The sequence below is a fragment of the Lepidochelys kempii genome, chromosome 4 (genome assembly GCF_965140265.1).
Source record: "Lepidochelys kempii isolate rLepKem1 chromosome 4, rLepKem1.hap2, whole genome shotgun sequence".
Taxonomy (NCBI): domain Eukaryota; kingdom Metazoa; phylum Chordata; order Testudines; family Cheloniidae; genus Lepidochelys; species Lepidochelys kempii.
In genome coordinates, this window is record NC_133259.1 from 28,047,445 (window position 1) to 28,067,916 (window position 20,472).

A 20,472-nucleotide genomic window follows, 5' to 3' on the forward strand; every position below is an offset into this window, starting at 1 on the left:
ATAATTTCATTGAATCAGTCAGAAGAGCTTCTAAGACTTATATAATGGCCACAGTCCTCTTTGAAGGGAATTTGGGTTTCTTGAAAATATAGAAAAGTCTACATTAATCATATCTCCCATTTAGGCTTTCTGTGATTCGTGGGATTTCCTTCATCAAAAATTGATCCATAATGAATAAGTACCAGGAGTTAATGGTTGCTCCCTCCATCTCCCAGAGGCAATTAGCAAAGCTACTCCAAGAGCTCCATTCCCTGCCTTCCCTGTGGGCATTCTCTATTAAATACGTATCCATAGGTGCTTACTGGTTGCAAAGCTAAGGGTAAACAACTGGGAAGTGTTTCCCTTTTGCAGGCCTCCAACATCACAGAAGGGGAACTCAGTGTTTTTAAAACTCCACTCCTTTCTAGGCCCACATTGCACAGATCCTCAGGAGTCATGTCTCTAAATCGTGGCTTCATGTTGCTCATCACAGGGTCAGTGGGCCATGGAACTTGTCAGAGCCCCCTGGTTGCAGTTTAATGCTGCTGTTAGCACAAATTGTGCATATTAACCCAGATTATAGCTACTTTGTATTCTGGAAAAGTCTCATTTCAGGGCTTCCGTATACATGTTTTGTCAGACATCAGTGCAGTGATGTCCTATGTCCCCAAACTAGGGGGAACCAATTGAACAGTGGGGAAGTTCTGCCAGAGCATAAGACTCTTAAACTGCTAAACACATTAGATGGACATAGCATACAGGGCCAGTGCTTTGTTCATGGGGACAGATGACCTGGACATATTCCTTAAATTGTGTTTACTGTTTGGAGGAGGTAGGGAACACGGGGCACTGGATCTAACATTCTTGAGATTGCCATACACAGCTGCAGCGGGAAAAGATGCTCTCTTGGTTCCCCCAGAGAAACCCAAAATTTCTCATATTTATTTTCCCTTTTCCCTATACTTTACAAAGATCTGTCAGCGGTGATAAGTGATGGCCCAGATTGGTGCCTCTTGATCTGCTCACTGGGTGAAGTTCACCCCATGCCTTCACTCTGAACCCCGCATAATCCTAGGGAAGTTAAGCAGAGAGACCCAGGAGCAGAAGGCCAGCTCTTCAGTCAAAGACTCTCTGCTGATTGCATATCTGCTTGCAGTGATTCCTTGCAAACTGCAGGATTTATGGAGCACACTGTTAAATTCCTGCTTTCAAGTTGGTAGGGACTTTGTTGTGTAGGCAGAAATCAAATGCAGGGGATTAATATTCCTTTTCAGCATTCAAGTCTCTAATCAATGACTACTGAGGACTCTGTTGTGTCCTTTAGGCACATGCTAGTAATACAGGTCCCAGGGAGTTCAAGCTACTGTGAAGCTCCTTAAGATGCAAGACTCTAGATACCTCTAGAGAGTCCTGCTTTGTGCACTAATGATTGCTAGATGGATGCCTACACAGCAGTGTGTGCATGTTAATCAGACATTTGTGTATGTGCAACGGAGACATATATTTCCATACACATCTTACTGAAAATCAGGCCTTGAAGGAATACAAGCTTCTTCTGTGGAGGACAACCAAAACTGACTGTAATCCTACTCTGCTTTGTCTGGTCAGAGATTGGCAGAAGTTAATATATCCTCCTGCTTATATAAATACGGTGAAAAGACTATGGACATTGTTACTACAAACACTGGGCCTGAAACTCCTCCAACTGAGGTTAATTTGGACACTGTAAAATCAAGAGCTTTAATGTTTTTTTCAGAAGCAGGATAGAATAAGCACATAGCTCTGCTTTGATAGTAAGGCAGACCCAGCTAACATACCTGCAGTTGTGTGACCGGTCCTCTAGTCTCCTGTGCACACGCAGCATGCACTCAGTGGTCTACTATTTTCAATTAGCCCTCCAAAGATGGTTGCACCCTGGCCATTCTGGTCTACTCCACAGTGCCGCACAGACCCTCTTTTCATCTGTTACTGTCCACACCTTCCATCCACCCGCCATGCATACTTCACAATTGGAAACTGATTCTCACACATGCACGCACACACATACAGAGTAAACAGAGTTAGATTCATATATCACTACTACTATCCTGCCTCTGTTTTCGCCTTAGAAGGATTTTAAGGAATTTATCAGTAGGCATTAGTACTGAGGGCAAATGAACCTCTGCAAAATATGAAATGAGGGCATTTTACCCAGAACTGAAAGAAAAGGATTTGACTCTTTTTTTCCCCAGGGCAAAAGCTCTTTTCTTTCACATTACACTGGTGTGTTTATGGATAATATCACCAAAAGATGTGCTCTGCTTGATCTTCTTTCCAGATTAATATAACCGATAATGAAGACAGTGATCAGGAGGAGGAGGAGGAAGATGGAATTTATGTGGCCATGCTGAACTCAGGCGCTCACATTACCTCTCGTAAGTCGTATTGTCTGAAAGGTTTCAGGTACCATGTCCTTCATACTGTGTTGTATTAACTGAGAAATGGTGGTATCTAGAGACTATAGGGGAGTGTATACACACACAAGAGGACAAAGTTATGGTTAAATGCTCAACCTTAACTTGCAGATTTCCTGACTTTTTAGCATTTAGCTGTGTGACCTAAGGGCTCAGTCATGCCTTTAAACACCGGTCCATGGGGGAACGTACCTTTTGCTACACTCTTTCAAGGGGTGCAGCATGCTTTCCCCTTGGTGGCCACCCAGATCCGCGGGCTGATGTGGAGAGTGGCAGACCCATTTCTCTCCACCCCTCCTGTGCTCTATCAGAGAGCAGCCCTTGTGCTAGAGGAGGGCAGTGCCTACATTTGTCATTAGATCCTGCATGGAAGCACAATTGGGAGGCTCTTTTCAGCTTCCTCTTCTCACATCTGTACAAACATTGACCTGTCCCTTAACGTTTCAGTAATGTTGGCAGAGATTTGCAAGGGAACCTAAGACAGTTAGGGAAGAGCTGCAGGTTTTTTTGCATTTAGCAATGACACTTATGCCACAGATCCATGATAACTGTGTAAGAAAGGCCATCCCATATTCTATTTGTATTTGACTAGATTCTTGATATCTTCCCAGTTGTCTCACTTTCTGTATTAGATTGTTGCTCCTTACAGGCTAAATCATGATCCTCTTCCTCCAACACACCTAGACGCTGGGCAGCCATAATTTGACTTGAAGGGCTAGAAGTCTGGCTAGCACTGTTAGTGCTTACTGCTCTAGGTGGGACACACAAACATTACCCTGTTCTGGATGTGGATATAAAAATGATGGTCCAATTAGGAAATGAACTGAAGTACTCAGCACTAGGGACAAATCTTCATAACAGATCCTTCACAACTAAGAATCCTTTAATAAGGTGCAACAAAAGCTGCTTCTCCTTCTACTTCCCTTGGTGCCTCTAGGGGCATTCTGTCTTGTAGAGACGTAACGCTTCCTTTCACACTTCTCACATGCTACGGATGTTTTCCCCACCCACCCGCATTCCACTGACTCAGGGGACCATAATTTGGCCTTTTTTACGAAGAGAAAAAATGGTGATGGATGGGTTTGTCTATTATATTTAGAAGCACTCATCTTTCTGTCAGGCATGAGGCAGTACAAAGTAGTCAGGTATTTTGGGGGGCGGTTCTAGAATTTTTTTGGAATACCAGGAATGGAAAAGAAAGAATTTATTGGAAAACTTCTATCTCAAATGCACCCTAAGTGAAACATATATTAACATATAAATTGTGGGTTAAAATTGAGAGGGTTGGCAAAAGAATAGAAACATATGTAAGTTAAATGCTTCTAATATTGGAAATAATGGAGGGTCTTCATAATGTCTATGTCCAGAAATGGATACAATTTTAAAAGGGTATGGAGGGAATAAGTTACATGGTTTCCAGTTGTTATTTTAGCTAAATCCTTATGCTGTACATAGTGCTGAAAATTTACTGTTATGTATTTCTCCACTATATCCTTATTTTTGGTCAAAAGGCCACTAGCCATAAAGCTCACTACAAACCACATATCCCAGGGGAAATATTTATTTCATTTTAAATAATGTTAAATGATAAGCAGCCAAGCTATAGTGTATTAAAAATAAGTGATACAGCTGCATGAGTTCTAACATATTTTACTAACTCATGTGTGCTGTGCTGCTTTGAAAATCAGGCAATACAGATTGTGGGGAAAGGATAGTGCATATTGCCTAACCACCCCACCAATAACTCTGAAAAGCCCTAATGTTATTGTATACATGAATATGTTGTGTTCTGAGGTAGCAAGATATAATGAAAGCTTCCACTGTTCATTTGGTAAATATTTTAAAAGCCATTCACTGAAGTTATACATTTAACAGCGTTCCACGGTATTAGTTCATAAAAGTTTTATTGGCAGTGCTGGTACTTTTATGGAAATCGGTGAAACACAAAATGCTTCCAGTTGGCAAATTTTAAATTAAACAATGCATTCTTTAGCATTAACAGACAGACAGAGCACAGGAGACCAGTGTGGAGTCAGACAGAAAGCCTGGGAGGAATCAGGCAAGAAGGAAGAGGACAAGGAGGAAGAAAAGGAAGAGGAAGCTGAAGAAGTCAATGGAGTGGAAGAAAAGAAAGATGAAGAAAATAATTTAGAGGAAAAGTCATGCAGCTTTGATGACGACAATTTATATGCCAGCATACCTGATGACGATCCTGAAGCGGGTGGAAGAGACTCTTTTTTCCTGGACAAGCCACCCCTACCTCCTCGAGATCCATCTACCACTATAAAACAAGATTATATTCACTACTTTTCACAAGGTATAGTCTTACCAAAAAAGAATTTTTCATCATATGTGTAATACTTGTTAAATGCCACTGTAGAGATTCTATATGGACATGGCTAATGGTGGTTGGCTAGTCAGTAAGGCCCTGATTCAGCAAAACAAACAAGTGCTTAATTGCGTTGCTGAGTCAAGGCGTAAGTCACTCAGTACTACAGATAGAGTAGTGATGGTAGACTGTGGAGCACTGGTTCCAGGCTGAGTTTTCTTCCTCCTACGCATCTCAGAGATCCATAAAATAATACATGGTGCATAGAATTATAAGGAAGGTTTTAGACACAATACTGAATTAAGATGTTAGTTAAGTTACATTTAAATTGGTGCTTGTTTGCGAAGCTTGCAATGCCACAGGTAAAATTAATAGAATTTACTTTATGCATTCTAATAGGGAAAAGTAACCCAATATTGTATTAAGTATAAGTTCTAGCCAGTATTGTGGTAGAAATGTGGCCTTCTGTTGAATTATAGATTGGACAATGATCTTGGTATTCCTGTTTTGGTATTCCTGATGAAGGGCTGACATCATGACCCTAATGCGGTGACAGGGCTGTCACATGGATTTTTTAAAACCAGACTCATGGAACAAAAATCTAAAATTAAATTTTGTAGTTTGCATTCCCCCTATGGAAAGGCAAAAAAAATAAAAAATGTTGTGGTGGCACTTCTAGAAGGGTCATGATAGTTTTCCTATTGGAAAAAAATGGGAAAGAGCAAATCCTTAAATGCCAAATGTAGATGTTGAGCTAATAACAAAAATCAACTTGTCCTTTGCAGACACTATCTGTAAGTATCCAGATACGTCCATTCTGAATTTGCTGCACAAATGTTTGTCTTTAATAGATTATGAAAATCTGAGAACTCTGACCATAATCTCTGGTTCTTCTGTGAGTACGAGTCAGTGTAGATTCCACTGTAGGTGTGCATGCTCCCCAGGCACGCAAGAGCAGGTTCTTTTTGCTAGCAGTGTCCACTGGGGCTGTGCATGAATCCTATGCCTCCTCATGCTCCCATGATGGTCTCTCATTTTCCTCTGACCATCCATGGCAATGGGACAGAACCTAGTGGTGTCCTATCTGCTGACAACTCTATTATTATATCTTCATCTAAACTTCTGAAACACTTCAGAGCAGCCTTCAGTCTCTTACAACATCTTGGACTGAATAATTCTTGGCTGGATATAAATTCTTCAGTCTAACCCCTCCTGGATGAACGAACGAAAACACACAAACACACACGCACATGCACACACACGACTCCCCTGAAAAGGACCTTAACTTGGTGGGTTCAAAACCTGTAGGCTTCCAGCTGTGCCCAACCAGTGATGCACTAATTCCACTTAAAGATGGGTACAGCACGTGCCTTTTCTGCCAGGGTAAATTCCACATTCTAGTTTGCCTTTCTTTTGCTGCCTGAACCGAAAAATCGTGAGATGCGAAACTCAAACTCCATCTTTTACAATAATCCATGAGAGTGGCATTGGAGTCAGAAGATCTGGGCTCAAACTACTATGGTAGCCAAAACTTCACCTTCTTGTGCTCCATCAAGGGGACAGATGATACCTAAGGCTTCAGCAGAGAAGTCAGCACCATGTGAGGAACCATCACCAACACTGACCACAGCACTGGCTACATTAACACTGACCAGAACCAGGGCCATGGACAGCAAAACCTCAGACATCAGACCGGGTCACTGAAAGAAGCTACCTAGAATGCTGAGGCAGGATCTTGAGGAAGAACTCAGTGTCCTCTCATGTAGAGACACACAGGAAAGCATCAGGGATAAATCCTCAAACTCTCCCAGCTCTGAAGATGAGTGAAAAGGAGCAAACTACAGTGCAGCAGAATTCCTTGGTTCTGGACCCCACTGCCAACTCCTACCTTGGTATTATGGGGGAACAGTTGTGGACTGCAGAATGGTCAACCTCCCTGAGATGTGCACTGGTACTGACAGAAGCACCTGCACCCCTACCCAGTGGCGGCACTATACCCACTGGCACTGCCTATGGAGGACACATACTCATCATCACTGGGGCACACCTCACCAGTTTCCCCCTTAGGGTCACTGAACTGTAAGAGTCTGAAAAACTGTAAGAGTTCTTCAGAGCTCAGCCACTGCATCAGGACTGGTATTGGTCCTGTCAGCAACCTTCCAACCACCTGTATTCATACGGGATACCAGTCTGGCCCTTCTTGGGATAAACGGCCCTCCTTCACAGGCCTGAAGGAGCCACTCTTCTCCATCAAGAAACAGAAGATCTCCCTCTCTGGCAGCCTAACTGGCAAGGCTGCAGACCCCCAGAGTACCAGGAGGAGCGGGACCTGTAGGCACAAATCCATCAGCATCTGGCATTGCCCCTCAAAGACCTTTCCTCATCATCAACCAGCAAGGTGGTCACCTCAGCATTGATACCAATGCTGAATGATTTCAAAGCATTCCAAGAGCTCCTGATATGGATCACAGACACACTGGAGATCCAGACTTCAGTCATATCTGAAAAATCTCACAAGCTATTCATTTTCCTATCTTCACCTTCCCCATAAATGTGGCATTGCTAGATCCAGCATGAACTCCGTGGCAACTGCTAGCCACTGTATCACTAACAACAAAATGTATCAAGAAAAGATACCAGGTGCCACTTTCCAGGTTCAAGTATTTTTATTCTTACCCTAATCCCAATCTCTAGTGGTCTCAGTCATACAAGAAAAATTGCATTTGGCCAAGAATATGCATAAAATCCCAAATGATTGGATCTGCTATCTCTATATCACATCAGTGAGTGGTTCCTAATTGCCAGACTCTCCTAGACAAATGAGAGTTTCTTACATGGGACAGAGCAATGCTATTTATCAACAAGCTCCCTCTCTCAAGGCTTGAGAGGAGCTTAAAGACATTGGAAAAGATGGACAATTGGTGGCAAATATGTCCCTGCAATCCACAATGGATGTAGCTAGATCCACAGCCATTGTGGCATTAGTGAGAAGGGCATCCCGTCTTCAAGCTTAGGGAATTCCTCATGAAATGCAAGCCATAAGAGGATTTGCCATTTCCAGAGCTCTATTTTAATACTTAAAGAGGAGTGAGCCCTTGCAGCGCTCTCACTGTTTCTTTGTGTATTGAAAGGCGAGGTGATCTCTCCACGGGGACTCTCCAAGTGGATTACACAATGCATTTCCACTTGTTACTAGCTGGTTGGTGAGCCACATATGTGAATGTCAAGACTTACTTCACCAGAGCTCAAGCGAGCAAGTCGGCATTTGTCAGAAATGTGTCAGTCTCACAGATCTGTAAGGTAGCTACATGGACAAACCCACTGACCTTCTTTAAACATTATGCACTTGACATGCAGCCAGGGCAGATGCCAAGTTCCGAAGAGCAGTACTTCATTTTTATTTAATTTTATTTGATTAGCACAGATCATACACTTCATACCCACGTAGGGGCACTGGAACAATTTGTATAATGGGGGTGCTGAGAGCCACTGAACCAAACTGTAAACCCCAGGATATAATGGAAAGCACTTCAAGCCAGGGAGTACGGCAGCACCCCCAGCACCCTTAGTTCCAGTGCCAGGGTACCCACTATCCAGAAGAAGATACTGCTTGCCAGTCACATACAGTGGGATTCACAATGACACATGCGCAAAGAAGAAAGAAATTAAACTTACTTCTTTGAGGGAGCCTCTGCATATTCCCATTTGTGGGATCAAGGTGCCTGCACCACAAACTTCTGGAACCGTCTGAACAGGAGTATCCATTGTGGCCCCTCTCTCCTCCCTTTTCCTCTGATCCTGGAGGGTTCTAATGGTGTAAAAGTGGAGAGTGGCCCCAACCACCCCTCAGCTCCTTCCACTAATTTGGAAATTCTTGCCCTGAGACTCCAAAGAAGCAGGGAAGATGGGCAGGGAGTGTGAACATGCAGAGACTCCTCTTGCAGAACTCCAGTTACAGGTAAGTAACCTTCATTTCGTTGTTGAGTGGTCTCTGCATATTCCCACTTGTGGGAGTTAACAAGCAGCACAACCCCCAGGAAAGTGGGCTGAGGAGTTCTAGGTAAACAAGGACTGCAGAATGGCCAGAACAAGCATCAGCTCTGGATGCCAGGTCAAGAGTGAATAGATCAATCTTCTCCCTCCCCCAAGTTAAGTTTTAATTGTAGGAATTTTTTTTGCTAAAAACAACATATGTAGCTGCAGTATCTGTCATGCAGCGTGGTGTGATGAAGAAAGCTTGAGGGCATGCGGTGGACATGGCCTTTCTCCTGTCAGTTGTGCAGCAAGAGCACCCGCCCTCGGGCTTCCAGCTCCCCATCTGTTGCCTTTCTGGGTGGAGACCCCCATCTCTCTCCCTTCTGATTGGGCTGTTTCCAGACTGCACAGTTCCCTGCCTTCACAGTGCATTTCCCAGCACTGACAGGTTGCTCGGGGGCACCTGCTGACTTTCTCTTTAGAGATGGTTGACAGGTGTAATTGCCACACAGCACTTCCTGTATAAGTCTACTTTATTCTTAAGGTAAAAAGCATTACAGAGAAAACAATAAAAGAACCTACATGTATGCTAATAAGCTTACCAGAGTTAACCCTACTCCTAACATGGATTTTGGCAGGACCAGTCCTTCAGACCCTCCCCTCCCTCCCAGGATTCCTTGTGCTCACCAGTTTATCACAGCTTCAGCTCAGAACAAGCACAATGTCCTCTGTGACCTCCGTGGTCCAGTCCTTCCAACTAAGGGTTGGGGCCCTCCATGGACCTGTCTGTTTGCTGGATCAGGAAGCAGGTCCTGAGACAGTATAAAACCAGGCTATTCATCCAAAAACCCTTTCTTTGTCTAAAAGAAAAGGAGTACTTGTGGCACCTTAGAGACTAACCAATTTATTTGAGCATGAGCTTTCGTGAGCTACAGCTCACTTCATCGGATGCATACCGTGGAAACAGTTTCCACGGTATGCATCCGATGAAGTGAGCTGTAGCTCACGAAAGCTCATGCTCAAATAAATTGGTTAGTCTCTAAGGTGCCACAAGTACTCCTTTTCTTTTTGCGAATACAGACTAACACGGCTGTTACTCTGAAACCTTTCTTTGTCTATTGGTCCCTGGAGAATCCAGTCTGAATTAGTATATGCATCTCTGTCCAGGGGAGTGGTTTCAAAGGGTTGATAACAGAGGAAGTTCAGTAGCATCCCACCTCCCTACAAGAGAAGGTACTTACAATGCCAGAATAATACATACACAATTGCATTTTAATACAATGCATCCCAAAGGTATTAACCCTAACTCAGTAAGGTTTATCTTAATTCAGTAAACTTTATCTTAATCCCATAAGGTTTGTTCAGATTTTACAGGATATTGTCAGTGTGTCATGACATGGACAACCTTTGGACCATGACAGACTGATTCCTCTTGTGTCAGCACCATCTTCCCAAGGCTTTGGGAAACTTATAGATGCGTTTTGGCCCCATATAAATAGTGACAAAGTTCTCTGAATATGCAAAATTTGATCCTTGCCTTCTTGAATGTAAATGAGGTGCAAGGATATACCGGCATTCTAGTGGTCTGCAGAAGATGGAAAGACCAGGCTTCTTAGCCTTTGGCTCAGAACCCTAAACAAGAACATTATCCCCATTGGGAAAGAATTTAACTTGTATTTATACCATTTTCAGAACAAATTAATACAAGTCAGAGATCTATATGCAGCTTTGGGGGGGGTATCTATGCCCTGTTGTGGTATCTATGCCCTGTTGTGGATCCACTCAGGGTTTTGTGGCTCCCAGATCTATGATTGGCTGCTGGATCAGAATCCAGGTTTTGTGGCTCCTGGATCTATGTATGGCTGCCAGATCTGGATCTGGGTTTTGCAGCCTCAGATTCATGTTTTGCTGCTAGATCCAGATCCGTGTTTTGCAGCACCAGATCCCTGGATGGCCCCCAGGTCCAGATCCAGTTTGCGGATCCATAGCTTTTGGAAACTGGATCCAATGGCCAGAGAGCCACTTTAGGCATATAGTTAGGTCTCCTAGGCCAGGGACTTTAACAGTGGCCAACCTGAGATGCCTCCCCTATGAGCAGGGATGGGGCGGCAGGCAAATTCACTCCTGTAAGACATTCTTAAAAGCAGATGCTGGACTTTATTCACTGCCAACTTAGTCAACTGGGCCTGAGAAGCCACCCACAACAGTAGGCGTGTGTGAGGTGACTCCTGTGGCTTCAGACCAAGTCTGTACCAGAGGGGCAGCTCCTCTTTTCTTTTAAAAGACAAACTGACAAACTAACCAGAGGGCAGTTGCCAGTGCAGCTGTTACTGGTCAGCAGACCCCCACTTAGGCTTAAAAGAGAACACCTGGGCCCTGAAGGAGCAGCAGGGAGTTGCCTTGGGAAAACCCTGTAGAGAGCAGAAAGCTCTGTAGACCTTCTCTGGAAAGAGTGGGGAATTGCCCGGAAGCCAGCAGAGAGAGAGAGAGAGAGAGACCGACCGACCGACCGACCAACCGACCTGCTGACTTTCCTGAGCTAGAGAGTTATGCCCAGAGAAGGCTGAAGTGGGCTGAAGGCTGGGGACAAGGTGTGGTGAGAGATGTAGTGAGACAAGCTGGGGCTGTTTATTGATGAGCTGGGGACTTGTTTTGTTATGATTTATGTGCATGGGAACCCTGTAATAAATTAACACTGTGAGAGCTATATTTGTACTTGATAAGACCGTTGGGACTATTTCTGAGAACCAGTGAAGGAGGGAAACTGAGGCATGTTCCTTTGTTGTGCCATGGCCTGCTGCTGGAGGGCTCTCCAGTTGGGTTTGCCCTATGACATAACTCTAAACACATTTTGCCTCCAAAGGGCAGAAAAAGAAAAAACAAAAACTGTCAAGGAAAGCATAGAAGATGCTGTGGTCCAAGCTTGCTGCACCATCGGTGTTTAGAAAAGAACTGCATTTCCCCTTTTATACCTTTTTTATACCCTCAAACCCTTCAGGACTGGGGAATTGAAGGACAAGCGGGCCCAGAGAACACTGCTGTCCAGAGGGCTCTGGAAGCTCATGGTGCAGATGCCTGGAGCCTCAAGTGGAAATATGCCCAGGCCACCTGAAGAAGAACGGTTACCCTACAGGAACTGTGGTTCTTCTAGTTGTTTTAGTCAGTGTGGAACCCATGACCTGCCCTCTGTTCCCACTTTAAGAGACTTCAACAAACATGAGCTTCATACTGGAAAGAAAATGAGGGAGGGTCCTGGTCTCCCCACTCTTTATGTCATCACATGAGAGCATGAGGAGATACAGGGTGAATGCACAACCCCGATGGACACTGCTAGCAAAAAGAATCCAGTCTTATGCACATGGGTCACGTGTGCGCCTAGAGTGGGATTCACAGTCCCCTTCTAGAATGGTGGTTTTCAAACTGTGTTTCATGGACCTGGGGGTCCACAGACTATGTCTAAGATTTCCAAAGGGGCCTGTATCTCCATTTGAAATATTTTAGGGGTCCGTAAATGAGAAAAAGTTGAACCCACTGGTCTAGAAGACTCACAGTTACCGTAGGGTAATTATCTGTTCTTTATTTTTTCTGAATAAGGACTTCAGGATTTTGTTCAGTATGAATAAATAAACCCTGGCTATTGTGCAATAATGTTGGCAGCCATTTTGAGTTTGGCCTAGCTCCTTTCCACTGCCTAGGTTGCCTCTCACCTCTAATCATCTGGGTTTACAGATTACCTATTTCCTAGATCCTTACTTCCTTCACAATTTACACTCCATAGTCTCCCCACCCCACTATATTGTATAGTCTTTTCTATCTAATCTATCACCATCTTCAGGGTATCTGAATGGCTACATGTTTTAGAGCTTTCTGTTCTCCAGGATATGGGGGGGGGTTGTTTTGTTCCAGTGGGATTTGCTCCAGTCCTCTAACGTGAAAGAAAAAAGCTGGTTTCATATGCATCTGATGAAGTGATCTGTAGCTCATGAAAGCTTATGCTCAAATAAATTGGTTAGTCTCTAAGGTGCCACAAGTACTCCTTTTCTTTTTGCAAATACAGACTCACACGGCTGTTACTCTGAAACCTGGTTTCATACAGGATGCTACACATTTATATTCATATATTAAAAAGTAAAGATTACAAATTATAAGCACATCTACTTACCATAAAGTGGTGCACTGTCACCATGACCCCCAAATGCCCCTTACTTCTCTTGCAATACCCCCTGTTCTCAGTAGCTACATACATGAGAGGGGTAGACTTGGAATAAAGAATTTCTTGGTATAAATTTGGATTAACCTGCATAATTCATATGTGGCTACACCATGCATTAGTAATGCTTCCATCTCTGTCTCATGCCTATAAAACATAAATATTGACCTGAACAGATAGGTAGATATGGACATACAGAGCACAGACAGTTAACAACCTAGGGGTAATGTAAGGTGCCTCTGAAACAATTCCTATATGAATCCTTCATTTAAAACGTGCTGTGTTTTCATGAAGTATTAGCTTTGGTTTCATCATTACAGCTTTCTGGGGATGGGGAAAAGGAAAATAACATATGAGGATCTTCTCTAAATTAGGATGATAGTTTCTTTTCAAAGAGAAACTGTAACGAGTCATCGCTACACATTTTTAGTCAGCCATTTACTGCAGGTATTGCTTAGGAATAGATAAAAGGCATTCTAGTGCTCAGCCCTTTTTCAAAGAGAGGGTTTGGTTTTTTTGTTGATGGCATAAGAGTGCCCCCTATTGGAGTTCCGAGAATGAAAATGCCCACTGAGATAGAAACATGGAAACAGATTATTTCTCACATTAAGTATAGAATGTTGCAGACTTTTTATCCACCACAGTAGATGTTTTACAATATATTTTATATATAAGAAACCCAGAGAACATAGTAAGTGATAATTATATAGCTGGTTTACATGAACATGGTATCACTTTTAAAATTTATTCACCTGATGTAGTCCCCAAGACACACAAAATGTTTCTCACTCTAATTAGCAGCAGAACGGTTTTAAGCATTAAGAGACATACGCAGGGGACCACAACAACATGAAGGGAACCACAATTCACTACTAAAACCTACTAGGGGATCTTCTGTTTGTTTGGGGACAGTAGGTAGACAGCAATAGACAAATGTAAACATTCGTCATTTTGTGGCCTCAGAATCCCTCATTAATAAATTGTGCTAAGTATGTTTGTGACATCTGTCCAAGTATTTTTAAAACCACTGATTTAAAAATGAAACATCTACCAGCTGCTGCTTTTAATATCATTTTCTCTGCACAAGCTTCTAATATATTGCTGTCTAAAAAATGAAATCTGGGATATTATTAATTCTGCCTCAGCTTTTTAAATAGAAAGTGAATGCAATTCTGGGCAGCCAGAAAACACAATGTGGGGAATATGGGGAATATGGAAGGTGGAAGCAAAGGCTCAGGAAACCTTTTTTTTTTTTTTAAGGCATTGGCATGAATTACAAAAGATGATATACAATGGAACTGTATGTCATGAGCTGTAAAAGTACATCTGGAGACCCTTTCATCAGAGCCCAAGGTGTACAAATGGGTACGGCGAATTGGGGCAACTGCCCCGGGCCCCATGTTTTGGGGAGTCCCGCTCTTCAAAAAAATCGTGAGGAGTGGACAGGGAGATGAGGCGAAAGGCGGGCGGGTGAGGAGGACCCCCCTACCAGAACCTCCCCCTCCCACCCAGGGCCTCCTGCTCCCCAGTGGGCCCTGCCGATCAGCACCTCCCACCAGCCGTGGATCAGCTGTTTAGCCGCTTTTGCAGCGTCAGGAGGTGCTGGGGGGGTGGGTCTGTGGGGAGCACCCCCTTAGGGACGGCCCCGCCTTTCATGGTTTATAATACAGTACGACAGTACATCTTGGTCAAACTCAAAAAACAGGTGGTGTTGCAGGATAGTTGTCCCATTAAAGGAAACTGGGCTTGGCTCTCCTATTCCAGTCCAGGTGGATGATGAAGAGGGCAGGGTAGCACCAGGGGACTATAAGTGTATATCTACACTGCAATTAAAAACTTGCAGCTGTCCCGTGCCAGCTGACTCAGGTTTGGGGGTTGGGCTGCAGGGCTGTTTCATTGCAATGTAGACTTCCAGGCTTGGGCTGCAGCCCAAGCTCTGGGACCCTCCCACTGCACAGGGTCCTAGAGCCCAGGCTCCAGCCTGAGCCCGAATGTCTACACTTCAGTGAAACAGTGCCCAAGCCCAAGTCAGCTGGCACAGGCCAGCCACGGTTGTCTGATTGCAGGGTAGACATGCCGAATAAGGTCTTGTGAGCAAGAGACCAGGAGAGTCAGAGCAGACTGGAAGGGCAGGAGATAAGAGCTGCCAGAGACAGAAGGTAGTTCCTGGGAGAAGGCTGAAGGCAGGAGAGCAGCCAGAAGGTTTTGCTGACTGACATGTCTCAACCCAGAGGGCCAGTGCTGGAGAAGGCTGAAGGCAATAGCAGCAGAAGAGGGAGATTCCTGCTGGCTCTAAGTCAGAGAGATGGAGCCAATGGCCATAAGGGGCTGAAAGAAAGGGGAGCAGTGAAGGGGCTTACCCACTGACGTCTCTTTGCTGGAGAGCTGGACCCTGAGGAACAGTGAGGAGTGAAGCCAGGGGGAGTGAGGGGTGCTCCCAGCAGAGAGGCTGTGGGAGCTCCCGCTGGGAAGAACAGGATTGCACCCATGAAGGAAGGGCTGGACTGTCCTGGCAGAGGGATGGAGATGTGGCAAAAGACACTGGCTTATGGTGAGAACAAAGCTGGCTTTTTTAAGGACTAATTGCACTGGGGTGACGTGTTGTGAGACATTTGTGCTATGTTTTGTTAATACATGTTGATGGACTTGAGAACATGGTTGCATGGATTTTCTAGGGATCCAAGAGGGAAACTGAGGTGAGGGACCACATACAGGGCAGCCCCTAAGCCAGGAGGGGGCACCTGGGAAGAGGCTTCATGTCTACAGAAGGCATGTGGGAGACAAAAGCTAAAATTTTAAAAATATGGATAGGTAAAGTTAGACTACTAAGGTCGTATTTTGGCACATAAGTGAATTGATTTTCACAAGTGCTGAGAACCCCACAGCTGCCATTTATTTTGCTTTACTATTAAAGATAAGAAACCTTTTATATTCAGTGGGAGCTGCTGGGTGCTCAGTATTTTTTAAAATAAGGCCATTTATTTAGGGTCCTCATTCTTGGCTCCCAGTCTCAAAAAGTTTAGCAAAAACTATGAAGAAAAAATGAGAATGCAGTCTTTCCCCTAGAAGCCATCTGTATGGGCTTTAATAGGAGCTCTGGGAAATCAGGCCACGTTTCTTTAGACGCCTAAATATGTATTTAGGTGCCCAATTTGAAAATTTTGGCATTAGAATGCAGCTTTTTGGAGTCTGAAGATTGAAAACAACTTGTCTATGTTGCAGCAAGGAAATGGGTAGAAGATAGAAAGGAAAGAGATGTGACTTCTGGTCATCTGGAAGTATATGGTGAAGAAGAAGATAAATCTGAGGAGGATGAAGAGGATCCATATACTTTTGCCGAGTTGGATGACAGTGTGTATGATATGATACTGGCCTCTGATGAGGAGAAAAGAAAGCAACACGGATCCTTTATTATAAACCGGCCACCAGCACCTGCCCCTCGTCCCTTGTGTTCCCCTAAAGAAGAGAACACTCCCTACATAGTACAAGGTAAGGTTTGTTTAAAGATATATACTGACAGATAAGTTGTACTCCAGGTAGAGTTGTCTGTTGTGAATGATGAATATTAATTTTCTAAAGATTATCTTCTACTTGAGGCTGAGGTCCTTGGCTTATTAATGAACTTGAATCAACCTATTCTCTCTTTGAAACAAACTGAAAAAGTATCCAAGCTGTTGCTAATTTCAATTTTGCATCTAAGAGGATGCTGCTTTTTTTAAAAAAAACCTAATCAAAATTACTTAAAATAGTAACACAATATGAAAAATTACTCAGCCAAATACTCAGCTGGTGTAAATTAGTGGAGCTACACCAGTTTACACCACCTCAGGATCTGGTCCATTCTGTTCAGTGTGTCCTTCAAGCAGTTAACAAAGGGTGCAATATATTGCCCAAGTAACAATATAAAAAAAAAATCTTTCCTTTCCCCAACCCCAGCTTCAGAACTTTCTTTACTGTGGTTCTTCCCTTAAATCCCATTATTTTGAAATCCATTCTTTTAAAATGTGTTTCTACAGGTAAACAAATTGATACACTGAGTAGTAGTCTAAGTTTCATCTCTATTTTTTGTTGGTTTACATAATTCTCAATGAATATACAATGACAATGGTAGTGTTCCTGAGGTTATTCCCACCTTGTTTTATGGTGCTATCCTTCATTGCTTTCCTTCTGGAATAATAGATTCATAGAATCCGAGGTCAAAAGGAACCATTGTGATTATCTAGTCTGACCTCATGTTTAACACAGGGCCAGAACTTCCCCAAAATAATTCCTAAAGCCAATCTTTTGGAAAAACATCCGATCTTGATTTAAAAATTGTCATTGATGGAGAGTCCACTGCAACTCTTGGTAAATTAATCCAATGGTTAATTAGCCTTACTGTTAAAAATGTATGTCTTATTCCAATGTCAATTTGTCTTGCTTCAACTTCCAGCCATTGCATCATATACCTTTGTCTGCTAGATTGAAGAGACTATTTCAAATATTTGTTCCCAATGTAGATACTTATAGACTACAATCAAGTCACCCTTTAACTTTCTCCATTAAAATGCTGATTGGCTGCTTGCTCCCACTTTACCAAGTGATCCATATAGCTCTATATCAGTGACCCATCCTCTTCATTATTTGCCACTCCCCAATTTTTGTGTTGCCTGCAAACTTTATCAGTGATGATTTTATGTATTCTTCCAGGTCATTGATAAAAATGGTCAATAATGTGACACCAAGAATCAAGCCCTGTGGGACCCCACTAGAAACCAACCCGCTCAGTGATAATACCCCATTTGGAGTTACATTTTGAGACCTATCATTTAGCCAGCTTTTAACCCATTTAATGTATGCCCAGTTAATTTTTAATCTAAATGTACAATGCCAAATCAAACACCTTACAGAAATCTATGTATATACACTCTTATCAACACAACTTGTAAATCATCAATAAAAGACATCAAGTTAGTTTGACACAATCTATTTTCTAGAAGCCCATGCTGATTGGTATTAATTACATTATCCTCCTTTAATTCTTTATGAATCAAAAGTCCTGTATCAGCTGCTCCATTGCCTGGGATTGATGTCAGAGTGACAGGCCTATAATTTCGTGGGTCATCCTGTTTACCCTTTTTGACTATTGGCACAACATTAGCTTTCTTCCTGTCTTCTGTAACTTCCCCAGTGCTCTAAGAGTAATTGAAAATCAACATTAACATCAACATTAGCAAGTTCCTCAGCCAGCTTCTTGAAAACTCTTGGAGGCAAGTTATCCGAAACTGCTGATTTAAAATTCTGTCCATTCTTTTTTCATTTATCACAAATCATCAGTAAACTGTGTTGAACTCAGGGGAAGAAGATGTGGAAAAGAACATTTAGGAACTGCTGTTTCAGTATCTATGATTAAACATTTCTGTATCCTGACCACACACAGCATTTCCTTTCCTAGCAATCTTATTGTGACATTAAATTAGCATTTTGAAATAAAGTATCTTAAAGGTTTTTGTGTGCACAAATTGTCATTATGATAGCTAATGAGTAAATCTCAAAGATATAGAAGCTCATTTTGGTAGAAATAATTACACATAAATTAGGATGTGTATCTGAACTTTATCAAAGTGATCTGAAATTCCTGCTTCTGAAAAATTGCTTTGGAAATCTCATGGGAGCAGGCGTTCTGGTGAGATGTCTAGTACTTCCTGCTTTTATTCTGTCAGAAATACCATGAGAACAGTGTTTCCTCTTCTGTTTGAATTACTTGAAAAAGAAAAAAAATCAGTTAAAATTATCCTCATTTATTTTATTTTTTAAATTAAACAAAAGTCATACCAAGTTCAGTTTGAGTTTTGGGCCAAAGTTTGGGCAGGTTCTTAATTTATCCAAATCAGTTCATCCATCTCTAACTATTACAGAAAACGTAATTCCACAGTTGAAAAGCTCCTTTCTTCAGTTTTATGTAAATAAGGATGATACTGAAATATAATATTGGAGTTTAAACTATGCTGAAGGGGTGGAAATGAAAGAGAAAATGTATACAGAAATGTGATAGGTGTTTGGTTGGGATGGGGATAAAACTCTGTCTCTAAAAAACAGAGTTACCTCAAGTGTTTGTACTCATTACAGACAAAGCCAAAAGAAAGAGACATTGGTAAGAAGTGGAGTGTCAAATGTGCTGGAAGTGTAGTTTGTTTTGTTTGGGATTTATGATTTGATTATTAATACACAGACATTTTAATTTTACTATGGGTAGTTTGGCATATGGTATTTTGCTGGCCTTTAAGTGTTTGTCTCCTAAGATTTCCACAGAACTCTTAAGTGCTATGTAAAGAAAAGCCATTTTGCTACACTGAATATTCTGCATCTGCACCACATTCGCCAAAAGGATCTTTTCTTTTACAGAGCTATTATGAAAGGTTGTTGGTATCCTTAACCTCAGTGGTTTCCCTCTAGGTTTCTCAGAATTTAGCTGGATGTAAAAGAATTGCACTAATTTCCTAGGTTTCAGAGTAACAGCCGTGTTAGTCTGTATTCGCAAAAAGAAATGGAGTACTTGTGGCACCTTAGAGACTAACCAATTTATTAGAGCATAAGCTTTCGTGAGCTACAGCTCACTTCCTCAGATGCATCAGATGCATTCCTCATCTGAGGAAGTGAGCTGTAGCTCACGAAAGCTTATGCTCTAATAAATTGGTTAGTCTCTAAGGTGCCACAAGTACTCCTTTTCTTTTTACTAATTTCCTAGAAAGTCATCACTTAATTAGAAAACTAATTTTCTTCCATCTTGTATTCTCTGAGACAGGACTTGGAAGATAAGATTCTTGTGGTATGTTTCATTTAAATTCCCCATTCTCTTTATTAAGGACATAACCTTACATTTATCCAATAATGGCAAGAAAACTATAACAAATGTCTTGCCTTTCTTAAAGGCAGGGCTGGTAGCACCACCTCTTATTAAGGTTATCCAACACTTTCCATTATAAGACCCTGATTTCAGTTCCTTATAACTTGGCCAAACTTTAAAAACTTTAACCATTTGAGATGACCTTTTCTGTGCTGGGTGTCTGCCTCAAGCTGCATATTTTTAAAAAAAATCAGCCAAAATGGTTCAGCTGTTTTGGAAAATGAAGATGGGGAAAAATACATTGTTTTGCCCATGTTGAAAGAGAGTTCTTTGAAATGCTATAGTGCCCCCATGCTGTGGAGTAGGGACTGACTGACTAGCATCTAGTTAGTGAAGAGAAGGAATTCTGATTCATCTGATTCAAATGCAGAGGGGATAAAAACTGGATCTTTAGGAAAGGAAAGGAGTAGATTGGGACCAGGAGTCTTATGAGCCTGGGACTGGAGGAGGGAGAGAAATTGTGACTGTGAGTTGGAAGGGGGAGGATTGGGACTGGCTGGGCAAGGAGAATGCGACTGGGAGCCATGTGGGGAACAACTGCTGTCAGTTGCTCCATTAGCTGTAATGGCAGAGGTTTGTGTGATGGATTAAATGGTTCCAACCCTGCTGATGAACAGCAATGTGGGTATCAATATGATGT

General features: G+C 42.5%; 1 protein-coding gene across 3 annotated transcripts in view; it reads left to right on the forward strand.

Moving 5' to 3' along the window:
• The window catches only part of BANK1 (B cell scaffold protein with ankyrin repeats 1), a 298,816-nt gene that overhangs the window by 234,000 nt on the left and 44,344 nt on the right, over positions 1 to 20,472 (forward strand). For 2 of the 3 annotated variants that reach the window (XM_073340798.1, XM_073340799.1), the window contains 3 exons: positions 2,297 to 2,393; positions 4,426 to 4,749; positions 16,169 to 16,435. In XM_073340798.1, the coding sequence (XP_073196899.1) occupies positions 2,297 to 2,393; positions 4,426 to 4,749; positions 16,169 to 16,435 (688 nt within the window). The remainder of the gene's footprint in view (positions 1 to 2,296; positions 2,394 to 4,425; positions 4,750 to 16,168; positions 16,436 to 20,472) is intronic. The other variant, XM_073340800.1, reaches the window with a different exon arrangement.